We start from the raw sequence: 27,513 nt of genomic DNA on the forward strand, positions 1-27,513 counted from the left end.
TGTAACAAAGGGAGGATCAAAATAAATACCCATAAAACACGGGTAATATTATTCACAAAATCAACTAAACAAAGGAAAACAAAACCTGAACTATATATAGATAGGACACTCATCAAAGTCGCCACATTTGAAAAGTCCTTAAGGTAATTGCCCCCCAGTGGAACAGCGGTATGTTTGCGGACTTACAACGCTAGAATCCGGGTTTCGATACCCGTGGTGGGCAGAGCACAGATAGCCCATTGTGTACCTTTGTGCTTAATTACAAACAAACAAACTATGTACAAAAAGCTTATATGAAATCTGATTAACCATTTCAGAGTCTGTGCTTTACACAGGCCATAAGTAACTCTGATAAGAAACAATACACTGATTTACACAGGTCATAAGTGACTCATAGCCTTTATTTAAAATTTCTGATTAATCTCACTGAAGATATTTTAATATTTGTGTTGGTTACTAACATTTTACTAAATAACAAAAAAAAGATAGTTTATACACTGTCTCGGTGATATTATATATAAATCTAACTTTATTCATAATCAGTTTAATTCTATTGCAGAAACTTTAAAACCTTTCATCGATGGCGCTAATGGATCCGTTGATTAAGAGGTTCTGGATCGCATGTCATATTCACTTAGAAAGTTGTTTGTCATAAGTAGTTATCAGTTTATAGCACCTAACGTCCTCTTCGAAGGTCTTAGTCCTTCATTCACATAGAATAACTGACACAACAATAAAGTATATTAAACTGGTAGTAGTAAATATTAAAAGCTTCAGGTGGTTATGTACTTTCTCTTACACAGTCTTAAACAATAAAAATACTAAGATATATATTTTTGAAGAACTTAGTTATACTTTATGCGTTACAGCAGCAAAACCCTTCTAGTTAAAAAGATGTGTCGAAGTCTATAAAGTACATTTCTAAGGTCCAGCTGATAACTTTCGGAAAATAACGAGTGTTTTCATAAAGTTTAAGACAATGTTTGTAATTTTGAGGAAGTTAATACCACATAAGTTTCAGATATTGACTTTATTATAAAACAAACTTATATAAGCAATAAAACAAACAAAACAACCGCAAGTAAATATTCTGACTTCAGTTATTCAGACCCAATGAAAACCTGAATATTATTAAATAATGAATATTTACAACTTAATACCTTTGGTTAACAAGTTTAGTCTATAAATCAATGTGAAAGGCATTATAAACTAGTTTGGTTAAGAGATACATAACAGTCTAAGCATTACAAATGATATGCATATAATAGGTTCTTCAAACATCTCAGTCACTCAATTTTTCTCCGCACTTCTATTTGTAGATCAGTTTGTTACTACCAAATTATCAAATATTATCAAACACTGAATGACCACATGCTTTAGTTCTACAAATGATCTAACTTTACATTTCCTAAACTTGTGGGTCTTCCACTTTCCAAGTGAACTTTTCCTTTCTTTAGCTTTAACCTTGCTAAACAAAATAGTTTTACACTTAATAAATAAAGGAGCTTTATACTTAATAAACAAGTGGTCCTTGCTCTTACTAAACAATGCATTTTGTTTTGTTTTTTGTAAATAAACATGGGGCTTAACACTTCCTAAGGAAGAGTTTTTTTCATACTAAATCAGAGAGTATTTTCTATCACAATTTTCTCATTTGGTAGTGTTTAACACATACAATCATACCAATGATCTATTCGACACAAACATAAAGCATAAAATAACACGTATAATGTATAAAAAATATCACCATTTGCTAGTGTAACATTGGAAGTACAATATACGAAATATATAGGGAAAGGAAAAAAAATAAGAATATAAAAAGATGATTTTCGTATATTAGATCTCAACAGAGTTGAATATAATTTATTATTTAAATAGTTTAAAATATCATTATTTAATTTCTGTAGTGCTTATTAGTATATAGAATACATTTTAACACTAGAAATAATACTAGAAATGTTTTAAATCATTTGAAGCTAAGTACTGTCAGTTTCGGTTTTTGTTTTAGTTGAACGCTGCTGAAAAAGATGTAAAGCCAAACGTTGAGTGTCTAATTAAATAAAAACAATAATTTGGTGTTATAAAATCGTTTATTTCTAGTTTAAAATATCAACTGAAAATCATAACTGTCTACTTAAAAACGCGCTGAACTGAGACAAGATTATACTTTACCATAAATATTATATTTGTTTTCGTCTAACCTTATATCCTATTGTACTTGGTATTGCTCCAATCTAATTAAATGGAAGCTACTGGCAATTGATGAACACTATGAGCAATACACTTGCTTATATCTGATTGTGTAATACAATAATGTAGATCAGAAACAACTGAACATAAGCGTTAAAAATATTATATTCAAGCTTAAACCATATATATATTCTATGGGAATTCTATAGCAAAATATAATTAGATTATTTTTATTTAAACTTAATTTCAGTAAAATGCAAAATATGTTGCAAACAATTAATAACAAAGAAATTTCACAAACTAATACTAATTTCTTTGGGTTTATTCTTTAAATAGCATAATATAAAAACAATACACCAGTATTAAGAGAACTACCAAACTTAGGATGCATACATTTATATCTAAAACGATTGACGTATAATTCGTATTTTAATATCTATATATGTAATGAAAGTCAAAATATTGGGACACAGCCTATATAATCTACAAGGATGACAGAGTGCAATTTACTTTTACTACTGAAAATAATCAGTTCTCCTTATTCCACTATACATATAACAAGTGTTATGAACGTAATGGAGATTTTTTAGAAAATCATAATTCTCACACCGTGAAAAACTCACTATATTCCTAAAACACACGTAGATCACACCACTTGAAATACGAAAAATAACGTCGTGTGAAAACACAGATTTTCACCACAAAAAACATAACAATAACGTAATTTATGACAAAAAAATTGATCGTAAAACATTCAAATGAGGTTTTAATTGTTCAAATGCTTTAATTTTTAAGTATTAGTGATTTGATTTTTGATTGATTCAAATCAGTCATCTTTTAGGTGGTAGAAGATAAGATTGTTTTTGATTAGCATGAAAGCAGTAATCGTCTACTTCTTATTACCAAATTTGGCACATTCCAGAATAATTATCTATTTTTCTTACACTAAGACAATTATAATTAAAATTAAAACAACTCATATTCAGTTCTATTTGTCCTGAAATATCAGTTCTATCAATTAACAAGCAACGGCAGATTATAACTATACTCCGAGAAAAACGTATGTTAAATCAACCGAATGAAAAAAACGACAAAAATATTATTTGTATTACTTTCGTAAAAGGTAGTTGTATTTTTTACTTATAGCAAATAAGGCAGCCATTAAGCAGCACCCTACGACCGATGATAAGAGACTGACTATCATTCTTAAACGCATTTACACCCTAAAATGCGGGGGACATTTTATGGTATTGCAGGAATTCGAAATCGGCTCCCCAGCTACGAAATCCTGAGCTCTACCACAAAGCCAACTCATGCATTCTTAGTAGATGGCGTCAGAGTATGTGTTTTAATCCTTTTTGCAACCAAACATTTTGTATTTCCAGGAACCAGGGAAAATAGGGAAATTTTAAGAAACATTAAATATTTTATATTTTGGTTTATTTATTTTATATTGTACTGAATAAATCTCCTACAAACCATATATATAATTGGAAACATTGTGAAAACTCATTCGAAAGAACGCCTATACTGCCCCTGGGAATAACAATAATGAGCGTACGAATGTTTGGTATGTTTGGTAAGGTTTCTTTTTATGTAATTGTTTAATTACCCAGAGCTTGATATATTCCGTATATTTCGACATTGTTTATTTTGAGAACTATTGTATTATGTCTCTAGTCAGTCAATCGGATCACTTTATCTCTGTACTTTTGTATGTAAACATTTTGAATTTATAAAGCATACAGCATATTTAAACGTTCCAGTGTACAAACATTTTTATTTCTTTATTTAAAATTGATTGAACTGTTTTGTTGTTTTCACTGTGTTTAAAAAGTTTACTTGACAATACCTTGTAATGATTAAAGAAACACAATTCAACTTTATGTCATTCTCCATTTGTATACCTTCAAATAATTGACTGTGTATATATATATATATATATATCTATAAACATGGTGAGCTGAGACAAATAGCTCAAAAAATAAATAGAATTAAATATAATGATTTTAATTTTTGTAACACATTTTCATCTGAATAAATAAAACATGTAGATATGTTGTCGTTGCATTAATGTTAGTTTTCATACACATATTTTCAGTCACATAATTATATAAAATCAACGTATCGAGTTCCACCTTTTCTGTTTGCTGTTATGGTTTATAAACTTTGGTACAGCTTTAATTCTCTTTCCTTAGTGAATTATCGGCACAGTATTAATTCCTCGAATCATGTCAGCTGCTTTTTCTGCAATCATTATAATTGGAGCATTGGTGTTTCCAGAGACAATTGCCGGCATCACAGAGCCATCTACAACACGCAGTCCGGCCACCCCTTTCACCCTGAAATAAGATATACTGATGTAACATTCTCATTAATGGCGTCAGCTAACTAAGATAAGTAAGTCAGTTACTTTCACAGAAAACGAAAAGAACAAATAAAAAGATGTAAATATGTATACATTTTATGTAAAAATCTAGCCTGGCCTTTTTCCCTGTTTTTATAGCACAACGTATTTCAGTATTTTGAAATTATAATTCAGATATCTTCACATTTTTCTTCCAAATATATATATATATATTTGTCAAACTGCTCATTTGTCTTTTTGAATAACTAAAAACATTTGTACTTTAAGCTGTAAAATTCTGTTTTTCTGGCCATGTCTCAATATCTATATATATATCCTACAATATATGTGTATATATTTATTACATTGTCTTTATTATCAACTTGTTTTGAAAACTATTTCATACATGTTCTTTTCACGTAATTCATAATAATAATTTGACAGTGCATAATGAATGTAAAGCTGAAATTTTCAGCACTACAGATTTTACTTTTAGTTTTCGGTTACTTCAAATTACATAGAATTTGACAAGCTAGAATATTTGCAAGATTTATCCTGAATACAAGGAAGACTTGTGTATTTTGCTGCCCGGAGGCAAAATTTTAAAATGAAGTTCCAGCGAAGACTGCATTATTATCATAAGTAAACATATATACATAACATTACATGAATGAAATGTAAACTTTTTCTCCAGAAGGCCTATCTGTGTCTTATACTGAACTGTTTAGACTTAGAAAAACGTAATTATTCTTATCTTTTTTTTTATCTGTAAAGTTTTGAAATACTACTTTAGGTCTAATTTTTTGAACTAAGCAGAATATTATTATATTTTTAAACATCACGGTACATTGGTTGTGTTTATAAACACTGTTTCTAGGTCTGTGAGACACAACAAAGGATTTAAACCGAGCGCCGGATAGTTGGTTCTATTGAAAGAAGAAGTAATGTAAAAACATTTATTGATTTTGTAGCTGTAGGTAGTTAGCCCTACTTCACTAAATTTGGTAAAGCGAAACCGATCTGGATAATAAAGTAAAAGTAACATCAGCAAAATCATTTATTAAGCTCTAATTAAATAGTGATATTTATAAAAACTGTAACGAATGTATTGTTATGTATTTATTTTTAATATGAACGTTGTTTGATTAAATTTGTATTTAAAAATATGCGTAACTTATAGTGTCAGATATGTATTGCATATAACGAATTTGTTATATATTTATTTCAATGACAACTTTTGTTTGGAATGAATTTATATTTAAAAACGTGCCTAACTTATGATGTTAGTTACGTATGGTGAAGCCCCCCCCCCCCCAGTGGAACAGCGGTATGTCTGCGGACTTACAACGTTAGAAACCGGGTTTCGATACCCGTGGTGGGCAGAGCACAGATAGCCCATTGTGTAGCTTCGTGCTTAACTTCAAACAAACAAGCGTATGGCGAAACTCCCGCCTATTCTCCAAGATTGTAGAATATTCGTGAACGCAAGAATGGACAATATATCCACTTCCGTAACTAGTTTAATATAGTTCAGTATTGTCCGAACTTTCGAGAAAAACCTTTCTCGCACCTATAAAACAGGCAAGGCTACGCGCCAAAGAGAGAGAGCTTATAAGTCTGCTAGGAACCTGTTACAGCCGTGTACGCTATAAACAGTGATTTTGCTACCCCTTTTCAACCGGATAGTAGAAGATATTTTAACCAGGAACAGTTATAAATTTCGAACGTCAGTGGATTCTCATTTGACATTAGCATCTTTCCGAAAGTATTACTGAATTCTCATCGGACATTTGTGGTTTTATGAAAATATTATCTTACTTCGACGGTCCAACAATTCAGTGTCTGACAAGGCTAGCTTCTCGGCAATTGTACGTACATCGACTTCAAATTAACTCACTGGATATCAAGAAGACTCTGAACTAGATAGAAGATTTTGTGTTGTTTGTAAGTTGGTGAAATTTTTGCTTTATAAAACTTTCCTTGTGGTAACTATTCTTAACAATTGTTGTTGTAATTTGTACCGTTGTATATATATTAAAACGTATTTGTGTGAAAAACAAAGACGGTGTGTATCAATCTTGTTGGCAAATAGCGTAAATTAACTAAAATATCGGCTTCGAACTATTCTAAATTCTCAGTATGTAACAAAACAAATTCAAATGAGAATAAATCATATAAGTTCAAAAACCAATAAAAGATGAAACTGCCGTAAACTTTCCGTCTCAATCTGAGTGAATGTTTGGAATGTATTTACTTTTATGAGCATGCTTAATTTATGAACGTTAAATTTATGAAAGAGGATTTTTTTTCCAAGATACTACAATCATGTTATAATAATGAATGTACGAAAATATAATACAAAACAATTGTATTTTAGCCATCTCATATTATACAATTAAAACAGGTCAAAAGAACAATAGTAGAATAGGTATGTGTAAATATTTGATACATGTTTACCTGCTATTAAATCTCTAGAAAACGTAAAATTATAAAACTACTGGTCACTAACTTCATAGTCTTAGTATTCATACTGACATTTTTAAGGTATTTAATCAAGTAGGTTTAATGTCTTAGTGGGAAAAAGTGATAAAACAAATAAATAGCACTATTTAAAGTGGCGGTACCTAAGCTGGGGATCTACGACTGTGCTTGGATCTCGAGGATCACCCATTTTGCAAGTTCCGACAGGATGATAGATGGTATATGACAGTGTTCTGGCTGAGCACGCTAAGTACTCGTCACTCCACGGTTTATAAGTCTCACACCCAGGAATGACATCAGAAATTAATCGTGTTCCAAACCTTTTAAACGGTGGCGTTTGAGCTAAAGCTAAGCATTTCTTCATAGCTATGAGAACAGTAACAACAACATAAGTGTAGGAACAATGAAAAATTACAAAAAGTCATTTCTGAAGAGGTTATATTTGTTTTAGAAAAGAAATTACTCCTGTAAGAGAACGGGCAGTTTATGTTACAGGAAATCCTTCAGTTATGTTTGTGATTAATAATGAACAACCATAAACAAATCGAGTCACTGATATTTCGTAGATAAAAAAAAATATGTTTAAACCCACAACAACATAGTTTATACTTCTCTAAACTTTTTGTCATACTATCAATATATATTCAACATTTTTGCATGCTCTTGTAAAATCTACAAGGTTCTATGTTTCATATCAGTTTTTAAAACCTATTAAAAAAGGGATTAAAACGCCACATTGTAACTTAAATTATGCCTTAAACTAAAGTTAATATTTCTCAAGCTATGAACCATAATATATTATAAAATTTGTTCGACGTGAAATTGATATTTTGAACAACAGCGCCATCTTCAGAAACACGAGAAACTGCAAACGATAGCAATGTATTTCGAAGCTCTTTTAATCACAAACTCGCTGTCCAACAACGCTGTTTACACTAAGGAAATCAAAACGCCGTTTTAATTATGACCAATATAAGCTTTCCATTATTTATTATAAGTTAAATACGCTAAATTACTGAAAGAAATTAAAGCAAAAAATAAAGAACTCAATGCTCAGTCATGGATTACACGGAAGGGTAACTTATGTATTAAAGTATTAACTCACTGTAAGAACTCATGTTCAATTCAAGAAACTTGGTGTAATATGATCCGTTACTAGGCTTGTATTGCCAGAAATAGCAGAATATATCAGCTTACCGTCTACTACAGACAGAATTAGTTGAACGACTTACCGTCTACTATAGTTAGAATTAATTGAACAACTTACCATCTACTGTAATTAGATCAAATTGAACAACTTACCGTCTACTGTAATTAGATCAAATTGAACAACTTACCATCTACTGTAATTAGATCAAATTGAACAACTTACCGTCTACAATAGTTAGAACGTCCTTTTCTTTGGTTAAATAACATGGGTCAATAATGGGTGCATCGTACGGGTTGGAAGATCGCAGTTTGATGAAACCACGACTTTCAGGACGCAGCAACACGGGAAACAAAGAAAAAGTGTCTTGTCCGAGATAACGAGCATAAACCTTTTCCCAGAGCTAAATGAATATGATCATAATCTAAGGTTTATTACACGATCAAACTAAACACCATCAACAGCAATAATGGTGTAATAACGTAAAGTTTCAACCACAGCTAGGACTATATAATAATAGCTAAATACACGGTTTCCAAAATAATAGGATCATCCAGAATAACCTCACTTTAATTAGATATTGCACTTGTCTACTTACAGTTTCAGACTTTTAAATTTTGTACACTCAAAATTTAATTAAACTAAATGCTGACCAAAATTCAAAAGCATGAATTAATTTTTCATAAAGCATGTTTATGAATTATATGTATACACAAATATGTAATTATATAGATGAGTTATTAACTGGAAATAACTTGGTCATAAATAACTACAAGGTATCACATGATTGAATTACGAAATCTGTTTCTAGGAAAATTTGTGATTTGGCTTTTGTAAAATCAATTTAGATAAATAAATATTTATATCCCGTCATAATCCGTCATTAATTGTATTCTTAGTTTAAAATGTGTTGAAATTGTTGTTAAAGTTTTTTACAATAAACATTATAATATTGTGTCACTGTTAACTTTCGCCCAAATTACTGGAGAGCTAGCTGTCCCTAATTTTGAAGTGATAGACATCACCCACCGCCAACTCTCTAAGCGAATAGTGGGATTTGACCATCGCTCTTATAACATACCTACAGCTTCAAAATAAAGGAAGCGATTATGTTTTTGGTGGTAATATATTGTGACCCACTGAACCTCAAATCCACAGTCCGGTACGCTAACCACTGGGTCACTCTCGGCCCTCATATGATGGTCCACAAGCGTTACTCGAGCGTGCATTATGTTTCCTTTGTAAAGTTAAACTAATTATAATGAATATTATTTATAACAAGTGAATAAATAATTATTATGATATATAAGTAAATATGTTAAGTACATGTCAAACTATTTACTATATAATAATTTATATAAATATTCATAACGTTTTATTTTAAATTAATGTATATGCTATCAAAATATTTTCAGGTTCAAATACAAATTATTATTATTTGTCTCGTCATACTTCGTCCGTGAGGCCTTGATTGGAGCGGAAAGAATTTCCAACGTCAGCGATTACACTTCCGGAAAGAAAGTGGATTTCTATATCTGGATAGTCATCTGTGATATTGGCAAATTTTGTCTTAATGAATCCTAAACCTTCAACAGCACCTAGCAACGTTAGAGGACCTGTATGAAGTACAAAAACAACAAAAAAGAACATATATATATATATAAGCTACTTAGCAAATCTATTTAAAAAGTACATGTTCATTTTACCATACTTATTTAGGTATGACATTGAGTATTTTCAACAAAAGAATTAGTGATCAATGCATTCTAAGTAATCTCCATATAACACCGTATTGTGAATCTGTTATTGGAATTTTCTTGTAAAGTTCCTCAGTTAAGGACAAATCATTAAATAATTACAGACCTCACTATACAAAGATACGCTACCTTCCCCCTTAGCGAAATATCTGATGATATTTGGAAGGGTAAAAGCTCTGGGTAAGTAGGCTGTAACTGGTTGATCAACAACATAAGACAAAGCTCCAGGGTAAATATGGTCTTGCAGGTTCTTTCCAACTGGAAGATCCACTAAAACTGGTATCTGAGAGTACAAACAACGCAGTGTTTATGATATAACTTATTGTGACTTAGATTCTTCCATTGAATGCATCTAAAGATAGTGTTTTTTAATCGAATCAAATAACAAAACATGTATCTATAATTTTTTTACAATGATAACAAAAAAAGCTGTTTTCTATAACTAAGACTAGGGTTGCTTCATCTCGTATTGCTAAAGATGTTGTTGAAAAACATACCTTTAGTATCTATGATACGACGCTATAGCCACACGAAATGTTGATAATTATAGCATAGAGATATTTTTACTAGTTGAACTTGGTGATTCCTAATTTTGTGGTTGTTTCCATTGCAACTTTACTTGTCTTGAAATACACTTTTAGCAATACATTTATATTTAACCTAGTACCAATAACTATACATACACCCAGTTTTTCTAAGTATTTTCTTGGGCCAATTCCTGACAACATCAAAAGTTGGGGTGAGTTTACAGTGCCAGCAGAGAGAATAATTTCCTTTCTAGCGAAAACCGTATGTTGCATTCCAAACTTGTCATAGGTAACCGCTCGTGCTCGGAGGTTCTCGTCAAAAATTATCTAAAATATTAACAGGATAATTAATACCATAATACTAGGGTGAATGATGCAAAGACTGACTTATAACAACATTCAGACAACAACGGACCATTTGGTCCTTCGTGACTAACCCTGCACACCCACAAAACAGACAAAATTAAACCCACCCTTTACATTTGAGCACAAAGAACTCAGAAATATTTGTAAAGAAAACAGCTGTGTGACCTAGACACTGCCTGCAATAAAGTTTTAGATTTTTATACATATTTACATATATATATGAACTTATTTCTAATCTTTTCTGCTATTCTGATGTGCAGTTTAATGATCATATTAATTATATTAAAAATAAAACTTTAACTTACAACCTTTTTAAGAATAAGAGGAAGATGAGAATTTTTACAATATTCTTACTTTAGTGACAAAAGCAAATATAACAACATCCAGATTAGGTCTCCCACTGGATGTTCTCAAGTATGCTTTGGACGTACTGCATCGAGCTCCTCTTCTTATTGTACCCTGAGGAATTGCAAATCCTGTAAAATCCAATTGAAAATATTTTAATTATAAGCAACAAAGTTGGAGTTGGGTTACTTCTGGCAGTTAAAATAGAACATTAATAAAATTATACAAGAAGTAAAGTGAAAATAAAACAACATCTCGAGAAAATGCATACATATCGTAAAAATTGAACAAAAGAATAATATTAATAATTTGTCAAAAGATTAAAGGAAAATAAATTAAATTATGAACACTAAATAAGCTATCTTAAAATAAAGTAATTCAGATATATGTTAACACTATGATAAAATAGACTAACTTTTTATGAAATTGGTTTTAACCTAACCTTTTAAACTTTAAAAAATATAAAATAAATACTTACACTATTGTGATGTTTTTAGGCTAAACATGATAAAAGGGCATTCTGAGTAAAAACACTCTAGGTATAAAAATACTTTCAGAAAATGTGTTATCACAAATCGATATACGCATGAAGTAATAAAACCATCTAATGTCTAAAGTTATTTTTAGAAGATCATAATCATAATCAAAACACAAAAGAAACGCAAGTGTCAGTGGGTAATGCTATTTTACAACTGTATAACTCACATAAGAGTTGTTCATAGAAATATTTAGGGTTAATCTCACCTTATACAAACGATCCCGCCAGTCTGCTGGCAATGATTACGTACTATCACCTGACAAGCTTTCTTGGATGGCGAGGTAAGACAAATAAACATAGAAAACTTTCCACAATGCATCTATTGTATTGGACTCCAGCTTCCAAAACCACGTTTAAGCAGACCAAATAAAGATAATTTTTGAGGCTTGTGGTCTAATAGGATTGATGATATTCATGTTTATATCGGAGAATTTAAAGGTATGTGGTCTAATAGGATTGATGATATTCATGTTTATATCGGAGAATTTAAAGGTATGTGGTCTAATAGGATTGATGATATTCATGTTTATATCGGAGAATTTAAAGGTATGTGGTCTAATAGGATTGATGATATTCATGTTTATATCGGAGAATTTAAAGGTATGTGGTCTAATAGGATTGATGATATTCATGTTTATATCGGAGAATTTGAAGGTATGTGGTTTAATAGGATTGATGATATTCCTGTTTATTCAGCCCTTTCCTTTTATTGAAACTACCATTGATTTTAAGATGTACCTAGAAGCTTATGAATATTAGATACATGAGCCTTCATCAGCTCTAAATGCTTGTTTATTATTTCGATAATGGTACCAGAAGATATTCCCAGATTGATCGCATTAGCTCTTTGGGTTTGAAGGTTCTCTTCTGTAACCATAGCATCCATTTGACTGATAAAAGCGTTGCTCTAGATTAGCTTGGAGTATGGTTTTGGAATCTATTGCTAAATGCTTTGTAGGGAAATTTTGTCTGCTTACATGAACAACAGTGAAGGCTACCTTGTTGGATATGTGTCATTTGGTTGTACATCGCTTAATAATTGCGAAGACCTTTCCCTGGCAAAGGCTGTGACAAAGTCCTGACAACCATAACCTACCCGTAGCAGCGTTGCACGTCAAATGCTGTGAATCAAGTGTATAGATGCTGAGCATAATAGCCGTACCAACACTCTCTAACTCCCCACTTAATTACTGTCTGCAAGTCGATCTTATAAAGTGCGATTAAACTTCTGTATATGACTTGTCTTGAATAAGTTTATAAGAAAAATAAGTGCTGTTTGTGGTATATTTTAATGCGAAAATAAAACGTTCTTGGTGTCACTGCGGCCATACTTTTTCAAAAAATTACATCCTCTGTACAAGATTAACTCAAATATTTTAAGAATCAGTTTACAAAAAAGCATTTCTATTAATTGATTTGATTTATAGACTACTAGTATAGAGTTAATTCGTTTATTTTCATAAAGGTTTCGATTAATAAACATTGTGACATTAAACAGTAATGAAAACAATATTGATAAGATTTTTTTAATCCTGAGGAAAATTTGTTGTATTAATACACATTTCCTTATTTTAGACATGTTTCCACAACTTAACTGATATAGAATAAAACTTCTTTTCCCAGATACACACTAAAGAAACACGAGCAGCACAGGGCAATTCCTAATGCTCAAACATACTTCAATATATGGCAAATATTGAGAAACTATTTACTTATCATTTATATAAGTCTACCTACAAACAATGTAAAATTAAGCCCTGTTGCTAAGGGATATGACTCCATGAATAATTTCTTGATATTGAAACTCTCATTAAATTGAGTGTTAAAAATGATCTCTTAAAAATGACACAAAGACAGGTGCCTTTCGGAAAAACATTTAAGTCTAAATATCATTAATAAAGAGCAAACCGTTATTTATCATAGATAGAGTATTATATTTTAATTTAATTATATATATATAAATATATTTAAGACTCCATTGTATAAATAGGGTAAAAACACATTTCCTTGTATATGTTTCTCCACACTTACCGTTAATAGGAACCAACTTTCAATTTCTCTGTGTTTGTTGTTAAGCACAGAGCTACGCAATGGACTATTTGTGGTCTGTCCACCGTGTATATCTAAACCCATTTTTTAGAGTTATAAACCCCCAATACCACTTAGTCCAAAATAAAAATGTATATATTACGTATGTAATACCATTCACAGCAAACCTAAAATGTACCTATTTTCGTCAGAGGCCAGATGTGGCCTTGTGATTATCGTGCCAGATTTTAAATCTAAGAATTCGTTGTTGCAAACACTCGTTCCGCACATACAGGCCATATGTGTTTTATAAAAGCGACGGTGAGTTGTTGGTGGTTGTTGTTGATTAGCTGTTTTTCCCTCTAGTCTTTCAGTTCAAAATTATAGACAGCTAGCATAAATAGCCTTGTGTAGTTTTGCGTGATCATGCGAAACAAACAAAACTTAAGTCAAGTATATTACTATATATACGATAGATATAAGACAGAAATATTTTTCTCGTTTTTTCAATATTTTCACGCTTTTAATCACGTTTATTAAAGCTAGAGCTTCACATTTTTTGACATCATTATTAGTAGAGATGTTTTCTAAGTCATTTCCGGTTAATTTATATTTTACGTTAGGCCGGAATAAAAATTGAAATATATTTATAGACACACCAAATAAAGACGTCAACTGGTAGCAATACCAAACTAAAAAAAAGGAAAATTTGTTTAATAGATGAAAGTAAAAACTCAATTATAGCATTGGTTTTATAGAAGCTGTCTCACAATTTTTATGACGTCTATCGTAAAATATAGTTCCTACAAAATTCGCATACCTAGTTTAGAAATTTATCCTACTGACAAAGAGATACTTCGTAAGATACTCTGAATAAAACAAACGTCTGTTTACAAGAAACATTATTTTATGTGTTTGTTTTTACTTTCGCGCATAGCTACACGAGGACTATCTATGCTAGCTGTCCCTAATTTAGGGGTGATAGACTAGAGGGAAGGCAACTGGTCAACACCATCCACCGCCAACTTTTGGGCTACTCTTTTACCAACGAATAGTGGGATTGACCATCACATTATAATGGCTCCACGGCTGAAAAGGCGAGCATGTTCGGTGACGGGGATTCGAACCCGTGACCTGCAGGTTGCGAGTCGAGCGCCCTAACTACCAGGCCATGCCAGACCTCATTGTTACTTACTTTGTCCTTTATTTCTCCCCACATACGAAACAAAACAAATCTTATACTGATAAGACTGGTTGTTGATAAGCACAAAACTTCACAATGGGCTATAGGTGCTGTTCCACCACTAGTATCAAACCCCGATCTTTAGCGTTATAAGCCCCCAGACTTGCCACTGAGTGATCTGAAGGGCTTTTCCAAATTAACACTTATAAAGCATCCATTCATTTAGATGAGCATCACCTGCACATTAAGTATAGACAGTTTGTTTTTCTCGGAAATTTTATAACACATCTATAGCCTAAAAGTGGAAAGCGATTTTTTTTGCGGTAATGGGGAACATATAATGTAACATTGGATCAACAGACTGGTACGCTAACCAATAGGCTACACCCGACCAAATTTAGACGGCGCCAACTGTATGGTCCCATACATACTTACATGCTTTTAGTATAGAAAAGATTCCTATGAACCAAAAATGTGCACCCAAACAGTTAATAAAAAAACTCGACACATTTAAAAATATATTATTTTCATTTAACAAGTATGTTTATGAATAATGTATAAGTTCATCTGGTATTTCTGATGTGAAAAAATAGATTCCAAGTACTTTGTGCATGCTTAGAATTGTGCTACATCCCAAAAGTCTGAGTCAATTCGCTCATCTTACCAGACTGCTGAGGTCCATTATAATCGACATTGGAATAACCAAGGAATTTTCCACCTTCAACAAAGGCATGTGCTAAGGGCATAACATGAGGTGGTGTAGAAACAGTAAGGTATCCTCCTCTTCCGTGAAATCCTGTAGAAACATCCAGAAAATAATATGTAAATAAGTTGAGAATCAAAACACGCTAAAACAAAAGTTTTTTTCTCCGTTCATTTATATTGGTATTGCAGATAATGTAAAATTGTTATCACCAGCGTCTATAACATTAATTCATCTTATTTTTTGACAGCAATGAAGAAATAGTTAGTATCCTTAAATCATTTAAATTCTCTATAGTTTCTATGGAACAGTAATTTTGAATACTAAATATGGAGCGTAAATTATTCCTATTTGTCTGGGAAATTACTGTTATCAGGAACTTCTAAGTAATGTTTTTCTATTTTTCTTTTTGAAATACATATATAAAATAATGTCTTTGTCTAAATAGTGTCGAACTTATGTTAGTTTCTTGTTAACACAGAATACTTGCTATAATAAAATTTTAAACTCAACTGTTTAATTTGTTGGAATTTTACTAGTTAAAACCAGAATTATAATTTTTCAGAAGATATCAGTACATGAGAAAATTGTGTTATTGAAAATTTTTTACTGTCGGTTATCTGAAAAAATATAAAACTATACTTTACAGTGATTAGAATTTAGATGTTAAGTGAGTTTACCTTACTATTATTTACTGTTTAACATCATTATTATACAAAAACAACAAAACTTACCATTGTTTGCAAGTGGAGGATCTCTGTTGTCTTCTGCTTTCAGAAAGTATGGAAAAACATCCTTCCAGCTCCAGCCGTAAGCGCCATGTTCTCTCTCCCAACGATCGTAATCTCGTCGATTTCCTCGAACATACAGCATGTAGTTTAACACACTTGAGCCACCCAACACCTTGCCTCGAGGCCATCTCACTCGCTATTGCAATAATTATAACAAAGTAAAAAGAATATCCCTAAGATATACTTTACTCGACAAACTCAAGCACTCCACAACCTTTTTCCTTTTTTACCAACTTTCTGAGGTCTATTGAATAAAACCAGCTGAACCACATTGCCTTAAATGTATCTAAATATTTAATTCCAGGCCGCTTCGTGAAGTGAAGACCACGTATTTCAAGACACTAGAATTGCCTATCATTTCGATTTTTTTTCCCTTCTGACTTTAAAAGATTAGGAAATAGCCCATAGTTAGATAGAACATGGTGCTTGTTGTTTGCATGCTAAGGCGTCTGTCAGTGTTGGTTTAAAAACCTATTGAAATTTGTTCTTATCATCGAAGACCCCACTGAAAACTTAGGTCCAGTCTACGATCAAGCAATAAGGAGAAACCATAAGAATTCATAGATGGAGAATGCAAGGAAAATGATCACCTCAGGTAATTTCAGAAAAGGTGAGTTTATTTACACACTTTTAATATACACAAAGATAAATATATGCGTAAAGATTTAACAACATCAACGTCAATTTTAACGTCGAAAGGAAGGGGAATGTAACACAACTCTACCAAGGATATCTTAGATTAGAGTTTAAAATTCTTCCCAGACAAAACGAAAAAAAACAAAAAAACACACAAACAAATATAACTGGAGTACCAAATACAATATGGGAAAAGTGAAATGTACCTGAGAATGTAGACGTACACAGTGTATTCAGGTTTAATTTTGTACGTGCAAGTCTCTCATGTAAGATAGAATTAAAACTAAAGCAAATTAGAGATTGGGGTCTATGGCAAAATGACAATTTCTACAGAAAGAAAAATTAACACATTCAGTTTAGAAGTTTATCCAACTGACAACAAGCGCTTTTCAAGACATCCTCAATAAAATAAACATCTACTGACAAGAAACATTAAATTAGTTTATCTCTTCACAAACGTGGAACACATGAAAATACCATCCAGGCTGTTGTAAAAGTAAGTTGCTCCTAATGAAGCAGAAAAGCTAGAAGAGAAATTAGAAAATGAAATAAACCAGGTTATTTAAAACTCGCCATTAAGGTTTGTTTGTAATTAAGCACAAAGCTACACAATGGATTATCTGTGCTCTGCCCACCACGGGTATGGAAACCCGGATTCTAGCGTTGTAAGTCCGCAGACATACCGCTGTGCCACTGGGGGCGTCATTAAGGATAATAAGAAACATTTACTCAAGAAGTCGGCATTCCAGCCTCCATAATAGTCTCATATCTGTGTATAGAGCGTAATAATGCCCAAGATATTCTTTAACATTGATTTAGGCAGAATATTCATGATGAGCAAGTAAAGTTTAAATTGGCAGCATCTGTCTAGTTCAGCATGACACTTGTGTAGAAAGTCTTGGAGGACTAATTTATAAAAGTAACACAGACGTTTCGAAAGATTTCTGCCTTTTGGTCAGCTTGCAACGGTTTTTGCAGAGGTTTTTATGCTATCCAGGAGGAATGAGGTGGACGTGATGTGATTGGTCAGTGGTTCTTGTAAAGTTATTGGTGGAACGAGTGATGATTGGATTTACGGTAACCACAAACTACTGAGTCTCTATTTAGTGGTGATTTATTCGTTTTGATGTAGAAATATTCTTTGAGTTTTCTTGTTTTCCAGAATTTATTTGTATAATTATTCTAATTTATTTTATGTTCAGTCAATATGGTATGTTCTACCAAGGCATAATTCTGTCTTCATCAGGCTTGTGTAGTCTTTATGCTAATTTTTGTTGTTGTTGCTCCAAAATGTATTTCCAATTTATTCGACGTAAGACTGTTTATAGGAATATAGCATTTCATAAGTGGTGTTTTTGTTGTCAGATATTCTTTGTTTAGTTTACCATGCTGACCTGAAGTCGAATTACTGAAATCTTTCGAAAAGTCGTCCTTTACATTTGTGTTACTTTTGTAGATTAATCCTCCAAGACTTTCTCCACAAGCGTCACGCTGAACAAGGCAGTTACTGCCAATTATACATTTGTTTGTTCAATACGTAAGATCTGTACGTCAATAATAATTAATATTGCAAAAACTGAAGTTGGATTAGAGTTGGGTGAACAATTTCCAATTTGCCTTTTTCGACATAGAAATATTAGGTTTAATTATGTTCAGGGCCGGTTCAAGGCGGGTTATAAGGGCTCAAAGAACCCATCGCAAAATTTTAGGGTCGCAAAAAATGTAAGAATTTCGAACAAATACTAATGAGAAAAGAGAAAAGGAATATTTGTGGCGAAAGTTTGTGTGCAAAACTTAATTTAATGTGACATCGAATTCCGGAAAACTCAACTACAAGTAAGGTCTTATTTTATATATGTGAAAACCAAATCAAAGAAATTTTTCCAGATACGTTTATTGCTTTTATTTTGTTTGTTTTTTTTTACTTTGCCCGTCAATTTGGCAAATGGCAAAAGATCTTTCTCGAGACTAAAGTTGATAGAAATATTTTTGCTTTTCACAATGGGAAAAGAGAGAATAAACAGTCTAGCAATAATTTCTATAGGAAATTAAATGACCAAAGAAATTAATACGGACAAATTAAGACAAAAGTTTTTGGTATGTTAAAAGCTCGTAAAGTTCGTCTTATAAGGACTAATCTTTGTTTTTTTATGTATATTTTCTAATATGTACCATTTTTGTACTCTGTACACTGAATTTAAAAAAAATTACAATTTTGTAAACCACAGAAAAATAAATGAAGAAATAAAAATATAAAAATTTGAAATAGGGCGCATTTTGTATTTTCACACCCTTCAATTTTTGAACTTGAGCCGACACTGATTATATTGCTCATAAAATTTTGATATATTATAATTAGAAACTGCATAATCAGTCCAAATATTTAAATATACAAAGATGAAAATACCATTGTTGCCCTTGAAAATTCTGTCTTTCCTCAGGAATCCCGACGTACCATTATTTATTAAATAACAATTTCCTTATAATCAAGACTTGACTAAAACTACATGCCTTAAGATTATCTATGAGAATTAAAAATATTAAATTGTGGGTAAGAGGAGACGATATATAAAATTTTCATAAAATAGTTACATTTCCATAGTAAATTTAGTGGAGTTCACATACTATAGTCTAAAACGAAATTTCATTATTTTTTAGTGAATATTAGTGAGTTATGTAGCTATGAGATGGAACTTTCTGTGCTTTTGGGGACATGCCTCATTATGATTTTCTGTCATAAAATTTATGTGTTAATAATAACTGTTTATATAAAGTAGTTGATTAAATTTTATATAATTAAAATGTTGTAAGTCAAAGCATACAGAGAAGTTTGAAGAGTCTTGAAGTAACCCTTTATTTGAAGTATTGTGATAGTAGTTTTGTTTTATTTGATGTCATTTTGAAAGTGAATATCAATTTCTCTATACATAATACAGAACAAACAAACACAGATGAAAAGCAATTTATGTTTGCTATTCCTATCCAAATCTAAGATACAACGGTTACATTATATGAAGATCACCAGAATCGCACCTCCAAATGATAGAACAAAAATCAAGCCGAGAATAACATATAAGAAGAGGCAGAAATCAAGCTAAGGGGAGAATGAGATGGGAATCAAACTAAAAATGAACAATGGAACGAGAAGAAAAGCAAGCTAAGGAGAGAATGAAATGGGAATCAGACCAAAAACGAACAATGGAACGAGACAGAAATCAAGCTAAGGAGAGAATGAGATGGGAATCAGACCAAAAACGAACAATGGAACGAGACAGAAATTAAGCAAAGGAGAGAATGAGATGGGTATCAGACCAAAAATGAACAATGGAACGAGAAGAAAATAAAGCTAAGGAGAGAATGAAATGGAAATCAGACCAAAAACGAACAATGGAACGAAACTGAAATTAAGATAAGGAGAGAATGAGATGGGAATCAAACCAAAAAAGAACAATGGAACGAGACGGAAATCAAACTAAGGAAAGAACAATATATAATGATACAACAATCAAACCAGAGAGAAACAATGGAATGAAACAGCAATTAAACCAAAGAAATAACAGAGAATGAGACAGGAATCAAACCAAAGAATAACAATAAAATAAGACAGAAATCAAACCAAAGATTACAGTGGGATAAAACAAGAATCAACCCACAGAAAGAACAGAGAATGAGACAGAAATCAAACCAAAGAAAAACAAAGGGATGAAATAAGAATCTTACCAAAGAAACAGCGAAAGAACAGAAGATGAGACTAGAATCAAGGCAGAAAAGGACCAGATTGTAGAGTATTCATCAAATAGATCAGAAAATAGAACTATAATCAAACTTAAAAAGGACGTAGTATACAACAAGTCAATAAAAACTAGAGTATAAAACAGGAACAGCTGTAAAATAGATAAATAGGCATATTTCAAAAGTATTTTACAATCAAAAAATGTTTTTGTTTGTGGAAGAAAACTTAAATCGTTGAGTTTCAATGTTTCACCGCTCTGTTCTCCTGACTTAAAATAAGTGTTTTGGTTGTATTAATATTCGGCAAAAGTAACATAATAAAACAATATTTTAACATATGTTTAAATTAAAACTTTTGTTCAGAGTTGCTTCGGGTAGAAGTTCTTCACCAGACTAAAATATGTTTACAGTAAATGTTCTAGAACTTACCAATCCAGAATCTGTTGCGCCCCCCCCCCCACCAGCGGAACAGCGATATGTCTGCGGACTTACAATGCTAGAAACCGGGTTCGATACCCGTGGCGGGCAGAGCATAGATAGCCCATTGTGTAGCTTTGTGCTTAACTTCAAACAAAAATCTGTTACGGGAAAATTATTTTGTGTTTAAATGTTTTTGTAGCACTATTTGTCCAGTCTTAGTTCTTCACGGTACTCTCTATTGACACATAAAAACTAAAATACACTGCATTGTAGATCCTATCAATCCTAAGTCTATTGCCAAAGTTACAATTTTGTATTGGTATAAGAAAAATATAAATAAATAGCAATCAGAGGCGGAACTATCCGTAACTAATGCTACATTACTGACAATATGCGTTGAATTCTATATTAAGTAAATGTTATTTTTTACCTTACTAATATGATAATTTTGGGTTTAAAAGTAGTCATGTTAAGAAACAGGCTTATGATGTCAAACGGTTGTTTCAATCCAGCTAGACACGGTTTGATTGGTTGTTGTGAAGTGCAAACTACACAATGGGTTATCTGCGCTGTTTTCGCCGTACGGAATTGAATCCCAGATTTTAATTTTATAAGCTTTTAGGCCCCCACAATGGCACAGCGGTATGTCTGCGGACTTGCAACGCTAGAAACCGGGTTTCGATACCCGTGGTGGGCAGAGCACAGATAGCCCATTGTGTAGCTTTGTGCTTAATTACAAACAAACTATAAGTCTCTAAGCTTACAGCGAAGTCAGCAGGAGAGATTGCACAAAGACTGTATCCATTAGCCATTCCTATTTTGGAACTGATAAGCTGGAGGGAATGTAGCTAGTCAACAACACATACAGCCAACTTGTGGGCTATTCTAAACAAATAGTAGAATTTGACTGCCATTCTATAATGCATACATAATTCTGAAGTGTGGAGAACGTTATTTTTTGGCGGCAACGGAGCGCGAACCATGTACCCTCCGATCTACAATTCGGTAAGCTAACCACTAGGCCACACTCTACGATATAATCCAGGAAATACTCTGGAGAATTTCGATACTATGGCGTGTTTTGCCTTCCGGTTTTCTTTATGTCAAAAGGGTTTAAATAAATAAATATATATATACATATATGTTTGAATTGTAATATGGAAATATTAGCAAGTATTTAATTATAAAATATGGTTAGAAAATATCAAAATGAAAACATGAATGAAATGATACATCAAACTGTTTAGGTTACTTATCAAAGTGAATTTACACTTTTAATCATAATTAACTCTTTACCCATATTTTAAATTCCTTATAATCATAAACATGAATACATTCACTGTTGTCTCAATCTGATGTCATACCATTATTTTTTCTCTTTATATTCAAGCAATATAGCTGTTATTCTATATTTAAAATGTTTTGTAAAATTTATTACGAAATATTCTTGATTATTCTTGTCATTCTCTCCAAAGAGAGAGAAAAAAGATGGGCTATTAAGATTTGTAAGTGAATTAAATTTTGAAAAACAAAACAAACATGATTTGTAGGTTCGACATAAACTTACTCTATTAATCAAACCAAAACCAGCAGCCTTTTGAGGTTCGGTTTGATAGGACCAGTCCAAAGGAGTTTGCTGGATCATAGCGGCAGCTAAAGGAATATCTGACACAACATTTTCTTGCCCTCCTGCTTCTAGAATTAATACTCTTGTGCCTGGGTCTTCTGACAATCGATTGGCCATTACTGACCCTGCCGATCCTGCCCCAACTAAAAGTGATACACAAATTAAACATATTTGATCAAATCATATATAACAAATTTTCGTGCCTACCAATAACGTTAAGCATGATTGTTATATTCCATTATATAGTTGTCCAGCAGTTAGTGAATTATGATATTGTGTGAAAAGAATCTAATATTGGTTTCTCTATTAGAAAAATGTGCAAAAGTGAAGTAATTTCTTTAAGTGATTCAGTATTCTAACGTATTGTTATGTTAAATGATATCTCCAAAATAGACCAAATAATGCTTGATTTCACAAATACGTTCAAAATTAAATTCATGCAATCAACACAGAAATATTGACATAACACGACAAGTACATTTTATTTGACTAGTTTATAGGTAGGTAAGAGAGTCTAGAAAAAAAAAGTTTATGAAAACATTAGCAATAAGACCTATCTGAACCTGCTATATCTTTATTGTTAAAGTTCAGATCTATTATATCGATAGTGCGTGTTTATTTAGTGGAAATGCTATTAGAGTGTTAACATTTTAAGTCGCCTTGTGTCTGTTTGTTTGTAATTAAGCACAAAGCTACGCAATGGGCTATCTGTGATCTGCCCACCACGGGTATCGAAACCCAGATTCTAGCGTTGTAAGTCCGCAGACATACCGCTGTGCCACTGGGGGGCCGCCTTGTGTCATAAAGTACTGTTTGAATTGGTTGAAATACAATTATGGTGTTTCAGCATGTACAAACATCCATCAGTAATTAGCGTATTGTTATAAACAATGTTTTAGTAAATATTTAGGCTAATAACCATTTTTTGTATGCTATTATATGAACTTAATTCTAATAACAGTTCAAGTGTAGGAAAAATTTTACCGACATCTTTTGGTCTAGTTTACTATTTGCTTAACTGACTTGATGACGTTTCTTAGTTTACTGACGTCATCGGTATTTTTATTATTTTAATGATAAAAATTGTCAATCAGAAGAACGTAATATTAACAAATCTTTCCACTAATTTTCAAAATAGCAGTTTAAAAATAATTAATTTTTGTATTTTTTCCTCAATGCAGTAGTCGTAGATAAGCTTATAGCTGCAATGTTGTGAATCCGGGGATTCACGTTTCCTCTTTTGTTTTGTGCTGCATACTCTGAGACCATGCGTGCTATGAAAAATTACAGTTAAATCCCACTATTCGATCAGAAAAAAATTAGGGATGGCTATGTGTAAATTGCCTTTTGGGTAGCTACGTGCAAAAAAATTAAAGCAAACAAACAAATGAACTTACATGAAGGGTTTAAAAATACGTTAACTTTAAAAGTATTTTTGAATCTATTTGCCCTGCCCTACAATCGCACACTAATGCATGGTTTCCCGGGGGTACAAAAACTAGTTACACTTCCACTACAGCTGTACTTTTTTTTGCCTTAGGCACATACACTTACGTCCTGATTCATCTCATTTTTCCGTTATTAGCTCTTAATAAATAAACTTATAATAAAAATATACATATAACTCAACACCTCCACTATCGAAAATTATTGTTATCATATTTTGAGTTCGTAATTGTTGTTATTCATACAGTGCTTGACGATGGGCCGCTCCTACGAGCTGAAATACCGCAATTTTAATTGATTAAAAAACCCCATTTTTACTGTAAAGCTGCTTATGATATTACACTTAATAAGTAAATGGTTGATGTATATATACACAGATATACATACAAATAATGAAAAACATTTTGCAAAAATTGAGTATAGTGTGGGGATGGGAATACCAAAAAGTACAGAAACAAGGTAGAGATGAATACACACAACCATACAAAAATCATTACATAAGTAGCAAGAATAATTTTTATCTATAGCTAAATGTTGAATTTCTGTCAGTTGCATGAATTCAGCATTTAAACTGAATAGTTCCATTGCATTACAATGCTACAGAGGAAAACTACAACGTTGACCTCAAGAATATAAAAATAATTGCTAAGGACAATTCAAGAAGCCATTGCAATAGCAGCCCGTGATTTTGGTCCTCCTGCAAGCATTAACCAAAATCATGGTTTTAAAGAAAAGGCAATTATTTCACATTTTATAAATACATTACTTGTACTGTTTATCATTACAGAAGATATTTTACATCCAAAATAAGTTGTATGTAAGTCTAACTTAATTAATGAATAACGGATTTTGTATGTCACTGAACTTAACAGACAGAAAAAACGAATTTGTCTATTCTTCCACCTTACATAACGATACAAACAGAAAGCCAAATATACTTTCACGACATTCTCAAGACTTGGGGGTACATTAGAAAGTCACTACTTTCTGTTTTCGATCTAGAACTCACATATTTGTAGTTTAAAACTACTATTGTTTACAAATATAATTTACCAAGATCTATGCATAGTCTATCTTCTTCAGGGTGTAATTTTTTTAGACACGTAAAGAAATATCAGTATCGTCCATCTTACAGTTTCGGTTGTGTTCTTCAAATTTATCTGCGGAATATATTCCGCTGGTAGCTCGATAACCTTTGATATTTAGGAACCATTTCAGCTTCAATGGCATCCAAAATTAGAGAAAATCACAAAACTGATATGCTATTAACAATATATATTACCATCCAATTATAAAAATAAAACAAGTGTTCACTTATCAACTTACTTCCATGAAATTGTTTAAAAAAAGAGGAGAAACAAGTAATATAATTTTTTTGTAAACATTAAGTATGATGTAGGGATGGCAATGTCAAAAAGTTCAGAAACAAGGTAGGGGTGAATACACAAAATCATACAAAAATCCCTACAGTCAATGTTACAAGCTTATTGTAATTAGTTACTATAAAAATGTATAGCTGAATTATCTACAGAAGCATGTGCGATGTTCCTTTGATGTTCTTTCATCCTAATGTTAACAGAACGTTTGGTCTCTCCGTAGTATTCGTTATAACATTCACATGATACATTGTAGACAGCTTTTTGTGTGGAAGTCGGATGTTGCAACTTAACCTTGGTTAAGATATTGTGTGGGTTAGTCGGGCTCTTGAACACAGTTTGAATGTTAAAGGTAGTTTATCATCATCCTATGTTTATTTTCCTTATTAATGGGAGGGGGGGGGGGGTTCCTCTTTAAAGAGTTGTTTATGTTTTTTTCTTTTACCAATTGTTTGAGATAGTTATCATTAATAAAAGTCTGTAGCAGTCCAGTTTCTACGTATTCGTTGCTGCATATTCTACGCACTCTGCAGACTAATATTTTAATTATACTATTTTTAACAGATAGGGGGTGACAGGATTTGATTGTTTGTTTGTCTGTAATTAACCACAAAGCTACACAAGGGTATATCTGTGCTCTGCCCACCACGGGTATCGAAACTCGGATTCTAGCATTGTAAGTCCGCAGACATACCGCTGTGCCACTGGGGAGACAGGATTTGAAGTTAATATATTTGTTGGTATGGGTTGCTTTTCGATAAACAGTAGTTTTTAGTTTCAGGTCATCACTATTCTTTACAACCAGTAAATACAGAAATGGTAAGGAGTTACTTGTCTCTACTTTTAAAATAAATTTTATTCTCGCACCTATAGAAGGCTTAGTTAATTGAGCCAAAAGCTTGTGCATTAAAAAAATAAAAACGTGGTGATAGCCCAAATAAATTAGTTAATACTAATATGCGTACTCACATTAAAAGCCTGAAAAGTTACTTAAACTTTGATAATATTAACTCGAATCATTTTGGGAAATATTCCTTATATTTCGTTTACAGGGATTTATTCTATTTGACTAATAACGTGATAGAACAAGTATATACCACTGGTATTATAATATTGGGCTGCAAATTAGTATTTTATAAACTAAGATGTTTTCGTAAATAGTATATTAGTATATATTGAAGTTTTATTAATACGTGTTTCAGTATGCTTTTTAAGTGTATGATTTTACTTACATATATTAATGATAGTATATTGGGCTATGATGAAACATTAGTTTTATATAATAAATATAAATGGAGACTTGTATTAGTTGTTCAAACATACTTGTTAGAAAGTAATATTCATGGTGTGTAATTTATCATAAAAGACTAAGCTACACATTTAATTATCTGGCATTTGCTCTTTAGTCTGAACAGAGTAGAATTAGGTTGTTAGTGGATATCAACATAAAATGAGTATAAGTTAAGTTTCTGACTGACCCTGTCTGAAATTTTGAACACTTGCTGTATATTTGGCACAGTTTAATCTTATTGAATAGTGAGTGTAAAATGTTTTTGTTGTATAGTATAATGAACTCAGCGAAATACAAGAATTGAACACTAACTATTTTCGTTTACAAACTATAATAAAAATATTACATACCAAACTGAAATGAACAAGTAGTAATGTGGATATAATGTACAAAAGTTTTATGAAAATAATCCAGTATTTTATAAACTCAGATGTTTATATAGATAAGATATTACTGTATCTTGAACATTTGTTAATAAATGTTTCAGTATGTGTGATACTTGTTAATTCTGTTATTTTGCTTACATATATTAACAATAGATATTGGGCTATGATGAAACACGAATTTTATATAACAAAATCA

General features: G+C 31.9%; 1 protein-coding gene across 1 annotated transcript; it reads right to left on the reverse strand.

Moving 5' to 3' along the window:
• Positions 1-4,219: 4,219 nt before the first annotated feature.
• Positions 4,220-22,965, reverse strand: LOC106458886 (glucose dehydrogenase [FAD, quinone]-like; the record flags this gene model as incomplete). The annotated part of the gene is made up of 10 exons (XM_022385242.1): positions 4,220-4,532; positions 7,162-7,384; positions 8,391-8,568; positions 9,618-9,781; positions 10,052-10,205; positions 10,606-10,776; positions 11,170-11,291; positions 15,574-15,705; positions 16,347-16,539; positions 22,759-22,965. Coding segments are annotated over 10 exons (1,692 nt in total), but the record flags the coding sequence as incomplete, so codon positions are not given.
• Positions 22,966-27,513: the final 4,548 nt, after the last annotated feature.

This window comes from Limulus polyphemus, unplaced genomic scaffold, assembly GCF_000517525.1.
Source record: "Limulus polyphemus unplaced genomic scaffold, Limulus_polyphemus-2.1.2 Scaffold528, whole genome shotgun sequence".
Lineage (NCBI taxonomy): Eukaryota > Metazoa > Arthropoda > Merostomata > Xiphosura > Limulidae > Limulus > Limulus polyphemus.